This window comes from Phascolarctos cinereus, unplaced genomic scaffold (genome assembly GCF_003287225.1).
Source record: "Phascolarctos cinereus isolate Bilbo 61053 unplaced genomic scaffold, phaCin_HiC Scaffold_3;HRSCAF=262, whole genome shotgun sequence".
NCBI lineage: Eukaryota > Metazoa > Chordata > Mammalia > Diprotodontia > Phascolarctidae > Phascolarctos > Phascolarctos cinereus.
The window spans coordinates 259,858,929-259,873,810 of record NW_027555736.1 but is presented as its reverse complement, the minus strand read 5'-3'; the positions used below and the strand labels follow the sequence as shown (position 1 = coordinate 259,873,810).

Below are 14,882 nucleotides of genomic sequence, written 5' to 3'. Positions count from 1 at the left end.
GGTATAAGGTGAATTTGAAGGAATGACATTAAAAAAATTAAAGGATGAGAAAGTGGAGCAAAATGGGTACAGAAGGATGGGACACATGGAATGGGGTAAATTATATCACAATAGTGCTATATAAAAGTGAGAAAATGAGATAAAAAAAGTGAGAAAGACCTATTACAATGGAGGGGAAAATGAGAGAGTGAGCAGTGGGCATTACTTGAACCTTACTCTCAAGTATTGGCTCAACTGAGGGAATTCTATACACAATCAGTTGCATATTGAAATCTATCTTACCCAATAGGGAAGTGGGGGGGGGAGATTAAGTAAAGGGATGGACTGACAGAAGGGTAGGCAGATGGGGGAGGTGGTAGACAGAAACAAAACACTAGTGAGAAGGGAAAGGGTAAAAGGAGAGAGGACAAACAGAAGGAAAAATAGGATATAGGGAATTACACAGGTAAGTGTTCATAACTGTGACTGCGAATCAGATGAACTCTTCCATAAGAGAGAAGTGGACAGCAGAATGGATTAAAACCCAGAATCTTACAATATGTTGTTTACAAGGAACACACTTGAAACATAGACACATATAATAAAGGTTAGGGTCTGGAGCTGAATCTATTATGCTTCAGCTGAAGTAAAAAAAAAAAAGCAGGGGTAGCAATCCTGATCTCAGATAAAGTAAAAGCAAAAATAGATCTAATTAAAAGAGATAAGAAGGAAACTACATCTTGCTAAAAGGTACCACAGACAAATGAAGCAACAGAAATACTAAATATATATGCACCAAGTTGTATAGCATCCAAATTCCTAAAAGAGAAGTTAAGTGAATTACAGGAAGAAATAAACAGCAAAACTAACCCTTTCAGAACTAGATAAATTCAACCAAAAAATAAAAAGAAAGAAAGAAACTAAGGAAGTAAATAGAATATTAGAAAAGTTAGATATGACAGATCTTTGAAAAGCACTGAATGGGAACAGAAAGGAATATGCCTTTTCTCAGTAGCACATGGCACCTACACAAAACCTGACCATGCATTAGGGCATAAAACTCTCAAAATCAAATGTAGAAGACAGAAATATTAAATGTGTTCTTTTTGAATCATAATGCAATAAAAATTACATTCAACAAAGGGCAGTGGAAAGATAGATCAAAAATTAATTGGAAACTAAATAATCTCATCCTAAAAAATAAGTGGGTAAAAGAACAAATCATAGAAACAATTAATAATTTCATTAAAGAGAATGACCACAATGAGACAATATACCAAAATTTATGGGATGCAGCCAAAGCAGCACTTAAGTGAAAATGTATTTTTCTCTAAATTCTTATAGCAACAAGATAGAAAAAGGATAGATCAGTGAACTAGGCATGCAACTTAAAAAAAAAAAGGACAAATTAAAAATCCCCAGTTGAGTACCAAATTGGAAATCCTGAAAATCAAAGGCAAGATTAATAAGATTGAAAGTAAAAAAAAAAGAAAGAAAGAAAGAAAAAGAAAAGAAAAAAAGAAACTATTGTGCTAATAAATAAATCTAGGAGTTGGTTTTGTGGGAAAAAAAACACAGTAAGATAGATAAAGCCATTGGTTAATTTGATTAAAAAAAAGAAAGAAGAAAACCAAATATTCAGTATCAAAAATGAATAGGGTGAAATCACCACCAATGAAGAAGAAATTAATGTGTCATTAGGAAATATTTTGCCCAATTATATTCCAATAAATCTGACAATCAGTAAAATCAATGAACATTTACAATAATTTTAATTACTCAAGTTAACAGATCAGGAAATAAAATCCCTAAATTACCACATCTCAGAAAAAGAAATTGAACAAGTCATTAATGACCTCCCTAAGAAAAAAAATCCCCAGGGTCATAGGGGTTCACAAGGGAATTCCACCAAATATTTTAAAACAACTACTTCCAGTACTACGTAATTTAGAAAAATAGGCATAAAGGAGTCATACCAAACTCCTTTTATGACACAAATATGGTGCTGATATCTAAACCAGGAAAAGCTACAACAGAGAAAGAAAATTACAGGCCTATATGTGCAAAAATATTTATAGCAGCCCTTTTCATGGTATCAAAATATTAGAAATTTATAAGATGCCCATCAGTTGAGAAATGGCTGAAAAAGCTGTGGTATATGAATGTAATGGGATGTTATTGTGCAGTAAGATATGATAAATGTGCAGATTTCAGAAAAACCCAGAAAGACCTGTACAAACTGATATAAAGTGAAATGTGCAGAACTAGGAAAATATTGTACACAGTAACAGCAACATCATGTGATGATCCACTATGAATGACTCAGCTCTTCTCAGCAACAAAATGATCCAAAACAAGTACAAAGGACTCACAAAGGAAAATGCTATCCACATCCAGATAAAGAACTAATGGACTCTGAATGCAGATTGAAGTACCTTTTTTTCACTTACTTTATTCTTTATTGTGTTTTTTTTCTTTTGATCTATTTCTTCTCTCACAACTATGACTAATATTGAAATATGTTTTATATGATAGCACATGTATAACCTATATCAAATTTTTGGAAGAGAGAAGGTAGAAAAATTTGCAACTCAAAATCTTGTGAAAATGAATGCTAAAAATTGTTTTGGAGGCAGCTAGGTGGCACAGTGGATACAGCACCAGCCCTGGAGTTAGGAGGACCTGAGTTCAAGTTTGGTCTCAGACCAGATACTTGACACACTAGCTGTGTGACCCTGGGCAAGTCACTTAACCCCAATTGCCTTGTAAAAACAAACAAACAAAAATAAAACAAAAAAAATTGTTTTGATATGTAGTTTGGAAAAAAAAATAAAATATTAAAAAAAAAAGCAGAGACAACACCTTACTGACAGAGGTCTGTATAGTCATATGTTTTTTCCAGTAGCAATGTAAGAGTTGCACTATAAGGAAAGCTGGGCACCATAAAATAAACATTTTTAAATTGTGATGCTGGGGAAGACTTTTAAGAATCCCTTGGACAGCAAGGAGATCAAATCAACTGATAATTAAAGAAATTAATTCAGATTTTTCACAGGAAGGTCAAATACTAAAGCTGAAGCTTAAATACTTTGGCCACATAATGAGAAGATGGGACTCATTGGAAAAGACCCTGATGTTTGGAAAGATTGAAGACAAAGGGAAAAGGGGACAGCAGAGGATGAAAAAGCATAGATGGGATCTTAGAAACAATGAACATGAACTTGGACAGACTTCAAGTTATACTGGAGGACAGAAAAGGCTGGCATCTATGTGGTCATAAAGAGTCAGCCACAACTGAATGCCTGAATGACAACAAATACAAGTTCTGCCCATGGAAGACTTGTACAAGAAAAATGTGGCTTGGCTTACTGACTCTTTCTAAAACATAATTATAGGACATAACTGGGCCGGTAGACGGCTAAGCAGATAAAACGCTGTCTGGAGTCAGGAAAACCTGAGTTCAAATCTAGCCTTAGATACTTAACTTAGATACTACACCTAGGAGGCTGTGAGATTGTTCAGTGGATAAAGTGCTGGGCTTGGAGTTAGGAAGACTTCAGTTCAAATCTGCCTTCAGACACTTACTACCTGTGTGACCCTGGGCAAGTCACTTAACCTTTGTTCACTTTAATCCACTGGAGAAGACAATGGCAAAACTACTCTAGTGTCTTTGCCAAGAAAACCCCATGGAGAGTATCATCCATGAGGTCACAAAGCATCGGACATGACTGAATTGAGTAAACAACAACAACAAAATAACTGTTCAGGCTTTGTTAGTTATAGGACTGACTGAATTTGTATTGAGACCTTGAGATCAATTGAAGTTTTACATAAAAATACAATTTCTAAAATGCCAATTATCCAAGGAATCTAAATACAGATGGTCATCCAGGAGAATGTTTTCCAAGACTAAAGCCTTATTTTTGTAATAATTTCAAGATTTCTAAGGAAGTTATGCTTCAAGTACATATTTCTCAAGATGTTCCTACAAATCCCATGTTAAAATCTTTTCCCCACTTTTCTCATCCTGTCAGGGATATTCCCAGAAATGCAAACAACTAAATGCAGTTGAATAAAATAAGTGGAATTTTTCTGTTTATACAAATAATTTCTTAGTTCTCAACTTATTTTCTTTAGAGAAATCTTGTTAAGATGCTAGAATTTGCACCTTCTTTTTTTTTCTTTTAGGCAACTGGGGTTAAGTGACTTGCCCAAGGTCACACAGCTAGTAAATGTCAAGTGTTTGGTCTGAGGCCGGATTTGAACTCAAGTCTTCCTGACTTCAGGGCCGGTGCTCTATCCACTGCACCACCTAGCTGCCCCTCAGAATTTGCACTCTTAATCCCTGCTCTCCCTGCCCCTGGACCAAAGCTCAGCCCAAATAGAACCAGAATCAGAAAACATCCCTAGCAAAAACACAAACTCCTTGTCCAGTAAAGGACCGGGAATACCTAAGTACTAGAGATGTGGAGAAGATGATAAAACAAAGTAGCAGAAAAAGTGATAGCTACAGTGATCCTATTGATCCTGGGTTTGGGTTTTTTCAAATAAGTTGCAAAAATAAGTGGGTGGTGAGTCTGTCATGTAAATTTACATATATCTTTGCAGCAAGATTCCTTAATATGGCATCCCACTTTCATTTACATGGCTTTGCTATGGTTTTGCTATTTCCTATTTGGATTTCTGCATGTTGAGTGGGACATACTCAATAACCACAAAACCCCTTTTTCCACACTTGCAATCTCTGAAGAATTATCTTTGGTAAAACAAGGGTGAGACATGTTGGAAACAGTTTACCATATATGGATGAGAGGAGACCTATACTTCATTGCCATCTGCATGAGGAGGCCATGACAGAATAAAATATATGATGACTTTAAGCCTGTAGAGAAACTGCTAGTAGAAAAGTCCCTCCTGAGGAATATACTTTACATGCAGTGATAGTAGTGTCTTGGCTGTTTCTTTCTGTAGCCTGGTTCCATTGAGAGGTAGGTAGCCAATCTTCTGGCCCTGGGCATAGAGCAGGAATGTACCCACAGATGGTGGTATAACATTAGGACGTGGGGATGGCAGAATGGTGGGAGGAGCAATGCTTGGTATACCTGCCATAGTAGGAAGAAAGAAGAGACAAAGAGAAGAAAAAGAAAGATTAGTTAAATTAAGTTTCCCTTAGATCACAATCTCCAAAGTCTAAGACTCTCCACCCAGCAGACATATTCCAGATGTCTTTTTAAATGAAATCTGGATTTCTAGGAGGGTTTTAAAAAATATAAGTTTTGGAAATGTGCCTGTTATTCATACTAAGGAAAACAAAGATGGAAGATATTTTACAATTAAAAAAAATAAGCTTTGGGTTGGTGCCCAGTTTGATGGGCAAATTTCTTTCCTACTGAACTACTTCGTTGGACAAAAGGAAGAGTAAGACAGTAATGGTAATGGAAAGGACCACATGGTTTCATAAATCCCAGTGTCCTAATTACAAAAACATAAAATGAGACCAAGATTTAAAACTTATTTTATCTTGGTAGGGGATGGGGGTGGGTGGAGGTGGACAGTAGGGTTTCAGCTTGTGATTTTATTGGTATAGGGAATCCCCAGTGATGAAATTTCCCCTGCCAATGCAAATCAGAATTGTGTTGCATCTTATAGCCTTTAGAGAGTTGTCTTGAAAATTGAGAGTTTAAGGGACTTACTTATACATGCTCAGTCACACAATTATCTACTAGAGGCAAGTATTCCTGCCTCTGAGGATAATTCCTTACTCCCCATGTCAATCTGCCTCCCAAATGTTTACCTGAATATTCTGTGGACCAGATTATAAATCATTATATCAAATTTATTGATTTTTCCTTTCCTTTTCTCCCTCCATCTTAAGCACTTTCCCTGGAGAACAAATAGTCTAGGACTCAGTGAAATGTTTAATCAGTATCATGACTTTTCCTCATATTTCCAAGCATTTGTATAGGTGAATACTAAGGTAGTTCTTACATGCAGGAGTGATTCCTGGTTGTGATCTAGTTCCTTCAACTTCTCTGCCATCCTTATCCACACACCAACAATAGTTGCTGTTTCCATGACACTGCAAAGGGTTAAAATGGCCAAACTCATCACACTGTGGAATATATTGGTCTTCCCGAGGTCTGCTACCATAGTGTTCCAGAAGACTTTCCCTCCAGCGCTCACAAACTGTTTGTGGTCCCTGTGTAGGTTCTAAAGCAAGAAAGAAAAGTCTTTTATTGAGGCCTGAGTATAGAATTCAGTGCACATGATCCTGAGCTCAAACACTACTTCTATCTTCCAAATGTTCATTTAACCAAAAAAGCAGGTGCCAAATCCCCATTCCTGGGCCAGAGTTCACTATAAGAGCTTCCAAAGTTACCAAAGAAAGCACAATATCAAAATGAAGCCAAAGATATCCATGTTCATTGTTATTCCTTAAGCATTTGTTATCAAGGCTCAACAATAAGAAAACGCATGGGGATACATGAATAAACTAGGACAAAGGAGCTCGGCCTAAGAAGAACTGACCATGCTCTAAAGCTGAAAGAAATACAGATACACAGGAATTCTTATTCCTTTCCCCCAAATCTCTCCACCGAGGCACAATCCAGTCACTCTTCCCCTTCAGATTTATCTAATTTCCCCTCTGATGAGTCATCAATATGGATTTTCACTCAGGAAATGAATTCAGTCTCTATGGTGTCAGGGAACCACCAAAGTAATTTTTCTTCTTCCTTTATTAATTAATTTATTTTTTAAAATTTATTTTTATTTATTTTATTTATTATTCATCATTTATTTATTTATTTATCAAAATATTTATTATTTTTAACGTTCACTTCCACAAGATTTTGAGTTCCAAATTTTCTCATCTCGTCCCTCCCACTACCCCAAGATGGCATGCATTCCGAATATGCTTTTCCCTAATCTGCCCTCCTTCTATCTCTACCCCCCATTCTCTTGTCCCCTTGCCCTTCAATTTTCCTGTAGGGCAGGACAGATTTCTATATCTCACATTGATATTTCACATTGTCTTCTATTTTTTCATTCTTTTGCTTTTGTTTTATGGTGTCTTGATTTCTCATGAAGTCACTAGCTTCCAATTGCTCCATTCTAATTTTTAAGGGAGTATTTTCTGCAGTAAGCTTTTGGACTTCCCTTTCTACTTGGCCAATTTTGCTTTTTAAGGTATTCTTCTCCTCATTGGCTTTTTTGACATCTCTTGCCATTTGGGTTAGGCAATTTTTCTTTTTTAAGAAATTGGGGTTAAGTGACTTGCCCAGGGACACACAGCTAGTAAGTGTGTTTGGTCTGAGGCTGGATTTGAACTCAGGTCCTCCTGACTTCAGGGCCGGTGCTCTATCCACTGCGCCATCTAGCTGCCCCCAAGGCTATTTTTTAAGGTGTTATTTTCTTCAGTATTTTTTTGGGGGTCTCCTTTAGCAAGCTGTTGACTCGGTTTTCATGATTTTCTTGCATCACTCTCATTTCTCTTCCCAGTTTTTCCTCTACTTCTCTTACTTGCTTCTCCAAATCCTTTCTGAGCTCTTCCATGGCCTGAGACCAATTCATATTTTTCTTGGAGGCTTTGGATGTAAGAGCTTTGATTCTGTTGTCTTCTTCTGGTTGTATGTTTTGATCTTCTTTATCACCAAAGAAAGATTTTATGGTCTGATTTTTCTTTTTTGTGAAGTTTGCTTATGATCCCAGCCCATTACTTGACTTTTAAACTCTTTGTTAAGGTAGAGGTCTCCTTCCAGTGTGGAGAATGTACTATCCCAGGCTTCAGGGGTTTTGTGCAGCTGTTTTGGGTTTTTTGTTGTTGTTGTTTGTTTTTTGTTTTTTTTTTCTTTTGGCTAGGCAATGGGGTTAAGTGACTTGCCCAGGGTCACACAGCTAGTATGTGTTATGTGTCTGAGGCTGGATTTGAACTAAGGTCCTCCTGAATCCAGGGCCGGTCCTTTATCCACTGCGCCACCTAGCTGCCCCATTTGTGCAGCTGTTTTCAGAGATACTTCTAGGGACCTGTAAATTTTCAGTTCTTCCAAGGTGGTATGATCAAGGATGAGGTGTTTCCTCCTTTCCTGGCCTGTGCTCTGGTCTATAAGTGACCACAAGCACTCTTTTCTGTCTTGGAATTGTGAAGAAGATTCCCTCTACACAGCCACTACAAGCTCCACCACGCCATCACTCCTCCACACCCCAGGACCACCACCCAGGACCGTGACCCAGATCCAAGCAGAGGCAAAGCAAGAGAATCCTGCACCAGCAAAGACATCCTTGCTATCATAGCCCTGTAATCAATCATTTGATTCCCCCTCAGTCTGTGGGCCAGAAGCTCTAGAAGCAGCTGCCACCCCGGGTGCTGCACATGGGGACTAATTTTCTCTGTTACCGCAGTCACAGACTTTTCCTACTGACCTAAGCTGTCTTTGGCATTTGTGGGTTGAGAAGTCTGGAAACTGCCACAGCTGCCTGTGATTCAGTCCTCTGAGGCCTGTTCCAGGTTCATTGATGCCTATTTTGATTGTGCACCCATGCCGAACTGCATACTTCTCCCCGCCTGGAGTGATAGACATTTCCAATTAACCATATAGGTTGTCTTGGGCTGGAAATTTGTTTCATTCTGTCTTTTTGTGGGTTCTGCTGCTTTAGAATTGATTTAGAGTCATTTTTTACAGGTATTTGGAGGGATTTGGGGAAAAGCTCAAGCAAGTCACTGCTTTTACTCTGTCATCTTGGCTCTGCCTCCACCAAAGTAATTTTTGTCCTATTCAAGTTTCAGTTTCTGGAAGGGGTGGGCAGAGGGAATAAGCATTTATTATAGGATAGGACTTGTATTAAACCCTTTACAAATATTATCTCATTTGATGTGAAAGGCTGATTTATATATATTTTTATAATTAAATTCAATAACGTGTATTAAGTCCTTGAAATATACAGAACACTGTTCTGTGTGCTGGGGTGATAAAAAGATTAAATAAGGCATGGTTTTTAACCTTCATGGACCTTACTATCTACTATCTATGGAAATAATTATAATATAAAATGTACCATTTACATATTAAAATATTATATGTACACACATTATATGCATATAATATGTTAGACACAATGTAATATGTACATATATTTTGGGATATAAAATATATGCATATATATGTCAATCAATAAATATTTATTAAGAACCTACTGTGTGTCAGGCACTGTGCTAAGCACTGGGGATACAGAAATAGGTAAAAGACAGTCCCTAACCTCAAGGAGCTTACAATCTAATGGGGGAGACAACATGCAAACTGATAGATGCAGCACAATATACAGAATAAATAAGAAATAATTAAAAGAAGGAATTAAGAGGGGTTGGGAAAGGCTTCCTTTAGAATTTTAGTTGGAACTTAAAAGAAGCTTCATTCACCACAAATATCCAATCAGCTACCGAGGATTTCTGGTTCTACTACAACATCTCTCGTGTCTGTACCCTTCTCTCCGCTCACAGTCATTACCCTAGTTCAGATCATCATCACCTCTTATCTGGACTAAAGCAGTAGTTTCCTGTCAGTCAACAAGCATTTATTAAACTCTTACTTACTATGTGTCAGACAGGAAGATCAACCAGAAGAGTACTGCTATACATTAGTTGATGAGCCTGTACCTTAAGGCTGTGAAAAAGGAAAGAAAGGGCCATATGGATATAGATGTGCTTGTATGTGTATGTATGTAAGTATATGTGTGTGTGTGTATGTATGTATGCATGTATGTGTGTATATATATATATATGTGTATGTATGTATGTACATATATATATGTATATAAATTGACATCTTGGGTGACAGTGAACTCAGATGGACAGGAAATTAGTGAACTTAATTCAAGGATCATTACATATACTACACATGCATGGACAAGCATCCCTTAGAAGAAATGCAGTAGCCCTCATACTCAATAAATATGACAGAATGATATCTGTTCGAATCCAAGGCAAACTGTTCAACATCTCAGCAATGCAAGTCTATGCTCCAACCACTGAAGCCAAAAAGGCTAAAGTTACTCAGTACTATGAAGAACTAGATCATCTAGAAATTAAATTTTTAAAAAATATGTCACATTCATCATAGGGGATGGGAATGCTAAAGTAGGAAATTAAAAGATAATTAGAATAACAGGCAAGTTTGGTCTTGGAGTACAAAATGTGGCTGGGCAAACTATTAGAGCTTTGTCAAGATAACTCACTAGTCATAGTGAACACTTTTTTCAACAATCCAAAAGGTGACTCTACACACGGATATTACCAGATTGTTTTAGAGCCAAAGGTGGAGATGATCTAAACAGTCAGTTAAAACAAGACCTGGTTCTGATTCTGGCTTCTTATTAAAAAATTCAGAGTTAAATTGAAGAAAGCAGGAAAGATCATCAGAATGAATGCCATAAATAACATCACCATGTATATATAACCTATACGTACATTTATATATACATATATATATATATGTATATGTATATATATATACACACACAACAAAAGTGTAAACACATGTGCATGTACACATGCATGTATATTATATATAACCACGATACATGTGCATATCATCTATCACATATATAAGATGTTATGAAAATAAAAATGGCAAAACATAGCAACAGATTGGATATACAGAGTGAATGCAAGTGAAGTGTTCCGATTTTGTGTGTTTTGAAAATTGTAAGAATGGTAGTATACTCAAAAGCAGTGGGGAAGCTGGGAACATGGTCAGGCTTGGAAGGAAAGAGAATGAGTTCTGTTTTGGACATGATGAGTTTGTGATGTGAAATGCTTAGTTGGTGATCTTTAATTTAACATATCCATAGACTGTCTATCGTCTCCACAATTCAAAATTTATGGTTTCATCAACTTTTAGCATTCTCTCCACCAAAACTGATTACAGTCTGTTCACCCACTATCTTTCAATCTTCATGAGACCCTGTGACCAAATTTCATTGCTTAGTGGCCAACCTTCTGTTTATAAGCTATTCCAAACTTCACTAAACTGGTTCTGACATGATTGTGGAGTAAACCCACATTTGAAGCCTTTCTAGATGATAAGAACCAATTGGATTCCTTGCTTTAAGACTCTTTCTACTGTAAGGCATCCTCTATACTTCTGCCAAAGTGATCTTCCTAAAGGACAAAATCTGATCATTTAACTTCCTTCCTCAATAAACTCCAGTAGATCATGATTACTTCTGGGATAATATATACACTCCTTTATTTAGCATTTGAAGAAATGCATAATCTGGATTTCAGCCTACTTTTTCTTTTTTAAATCTAGTATTTTATTTTCCCCTGATTACACATAAAAGCATTTTTTAACATTTGTTTTAAAAATTTTGAATTTACATTCTCTTTCTCCCTCCCTATGACCCTCATTGAGAAAGCAAACAATTTGATATAGCTTATAAATGTGTAGTCATGCAAAACACATTTCCATATTAGCCATATTGTAGAAGACAACATAGACCAACCCCCCCCCAATAAAGAAAGTAAAAAAAAAACCTATGCTTCAAACTGTATTCAGACACCATCAGTTTTTCTCTGGAGATGAACAATATTTTTCATTATGAGTTCTTTAGAGTGGCCTTGGATCACTGTATTGCTGAGAATAGCTAAGTCATTCACAGTTGAGCATCTTATAATATTGTTGCACAATGTTATCTTGGTTCTACTCATTTCACCTTGCATCAGTTCATGTAGGTTTTTTCAGGTATTTCTGAATCTGACTGCTCATCATTTCTTATAGCACAATAATATTCCATCACAATCATATACCACAATTTTGTTCAGCCATTCCCTAATTGATGAGCATCCCCACAATTTCTAATTCTCTGCCACCAAAAAAGAGCTACTATAAATTTTTTGTATTTATAAGTTCTTTTCCTTTTTCTTTTCTCTCTTTTTTGGGATACAGACCTAGTAGTGGTATTGCTGGGTCAAAAGGCATGCATAATTTTATCCCCTTTTGGGCATAATTCCCAAATGCTCTACATAATGGTTGAATCAGTTCACAATTCCAGCAACAGTGCATTAGTGTCTCAACGTTCCCACATCCCCTTCAACGTTTGTCATTTCTGTCCTATTAGTCAATCTAATAGGTGTGAGGTGGTAACTCAGAATTGTTTGAATTCATATTTCTCCAATCAATAGTGATATAGAGCATTTTTTTTAATGTGGCTATAGATAGCTTTGATTGCCTCATCTGAAAACTGTTACACCTTTTGATCATTTATCAACTGGGAAATGGTTTTTATTTTTCTGTTTGACTCAAGTATCTATATATTAGAGTAATGAGGCTTTTATCAGAGACACTTGCTTCAAATTTTTTTCACAGTTATGAGTACTAACTGTATTTCCTCCCATCCTATTTCTCCTAATTCTATTCTCTCTCTCTCTGTTTACCATCTCTCCTCAAAAGTGTTTTGATTCTGACTACCCCCTTCCCAATCTACTCTTCTCTTCTATCACCCCACCCTTTCTCTTATTCCCCTTCCCCTCCTACTTTCCCATAGGGTAAGATAGATTTCTATACCCAATTGAATGTTATATAACCTTATTTCCTCTTTGAGGCAATTCTAATAAAAGTAATGTTTAAGTGCTCCTCAACTTACTCCCACAACTTCCCCCTCCACTGTAAAATCTTTCTTGCCTCCTTTATGTTAGATAATTTAACCCATTCTGCCTCTGCCTTTCCCTTTATCACCTCTTAATTTTATTTTTGATATCATGCTATTACAGTCAACTCAAACCTGTGTCCTCTGTCTATACACACACACACACACACACATATATGTGTGTGTATATATATATATATATATGTATATATATATGTATATGTATATATATATATATATATATATATATATATATATATATATATATATATATGTATATATATATATCTGTGCACCTTCTAGCTGCCGTAATGAGAAAGTTCTTATGAGTTAGAAGTATCATCTTCCCATGTATGAATGTAAAGAGTTTAACCTTATTAAGTCCCTTATGATTTCCCTTTCTGGTTTACCTTTTTATGCTTCTTATGAGTTTTGTATTTGAAAGTCAATTTTTCTATGGTCTTTTATTTCATTAATTATCCACTTTTTTCTTCTGAAGGATTATACTCAGTTTTTCTGGGTATGTGATTCTTGGTTGTAACGCTAATTCCTTTTCACTTAGGAATATCATATTCCAAGCCCTCCAATCCTTTAATGTAGAAGTTGCTAAATTTTGTGTTATCCTGACTGTAGCTCAATAATACTAGAATTGTTTCTTTCTGATTGCTTGCAGTATTTTCTCCTTGACATGTGAGCTTTGGAATTTGGCTGCAATATTCCTGGGAGGTTTCATTTTGGGATCTCTTTCAAGAGGTGATTGGTGGATTCTTTCAATATTTACTTTACCTTCTGGTTCTAGACTATCAGGGCAGTTTTCCTTGATAATTTCTTGAAAGATAATGTTGGGATCCTTTTTTGATCATGGCTTTCAGGTAGTCCAATAATTTTTAAACTATCCCTCCTGGATCCATTTTCCAGGTCAGTTGTTTTTTCCAATGAGATAGTTCACATTTTCTTCCATTTTTTTATTCTATTGGTTTTGTTTTACTGTTTCTTTATGTCTTATAAAGTCATTAGCTTCCATCTGCTCAATTCCAATTTTTTGTATTTCCTTTTTTGAATTAATTTATTTATTTTTAGTTTTCAACATTCACTTCCATAAGCATTTGAGTTTTGAATTTTCTCCGTCTCCCTACAATCTGATATAGGATCTATATGTATATTCATGTTAAATATATTTTCACATTTTTCAGGTTGTAAAGAAGAATTAGAACCAATGGGAGGAACCACAAGAAAGAAGAAACAAAACAAAACAACAACTGCAACACCAAAGAGAGCAAATAGCATGTTTCTATCTGCATTCAAACTCCATAGTTCTTTCTCTGGATGTGGACAGCATTTTCCATCATCAGACTTTTGAAGATGTCTTAGGTTTTGATGAAATGCTTAGATATGGCATTGCTGAGAAGGGCTAAGTCTATCAAAGTTAGTCATTGCAAAGCATAGCCATTACTGTGTATAATGTTTTCCTGCTTCTGCTCATTTCACTCAGCATCAGTCCATATAGGTCTTTCCAGATTTTTCTGAAGTCCGCCTGATCATTATTTCTTGGGTAACAATAGTATTCTGTTACATTCATGTGCCACAACTTGTTCAGCCATTCCCTAATTGATAGGCATCTCCTCAATTTCCAATTCTTTGCCACCACAAAAAAAAAGCTGCTATAAATACTTTTGTACATGTGGGTGCTTTTCCTATTTTTATGATCTCTTTGGGATACAGACCTAGAAGTGGTATTGCTGGGTCAAAGGGTATGCACATTTTTATAGCCTTTTGGCCATAGTTTCAAATTGCTCTCCAAAATGGTTGGATCAGTTCTTAACTCCACCAACAATTTTCCCACATCTTCTCCAATATTTATCATTTTTCTGTTTTGTCATGCTAGCCAATCTGATAGGTGTGTTGTGGTACCTCAGAGATATTTTGATTTGCATTTCTCTATTCTATAGTAATTTAGAACATTTTTTCATATAACTATAGATAGTTTTAAATTCTTCCTTTGAAAAGTGCCTGTTCATATGCTTTGACCATTTATCAATTGGGGAATGACTTGTATTCTTATAAATTTGACTTAGTTCTCTATATATTTTAGAAATGAGGCCTTTATCAGAGACACTGGTTATAAAAATTCTTTTCCAATTTTATGCTTCCCTTTTAATCTTGGATATATTGTCTTTACTTGTGCAAAAAATTTTCAATTTAATGTAATCAAAATTATCCATTTTGCATTTCATAATGTTCTCTAACTCTTGTTTGGTCAT

At 35.9% G+C, this 14,882-nt stretch overlaps 1 protein-coding gene across 1 annotated transcript in view; it reads right to left on the bottom strand.

The window, feature by feature from the left end:
• Positions 1-14,882, bottom strand: part of NID2 (nidogen 2) — a 158,090-nt gene that overhangs the window by 27,987 nt on the left and 115,221 nt on the right. The window contains 2 exon segments of the mRNA XM_020974850.1: positions 4,912-5,081; positions 5,968-6,189. Coding sequence (XP_020830509.1) covers positions 4,912-5,081; positions 5,968-6,189 — 392 coding nt within the window.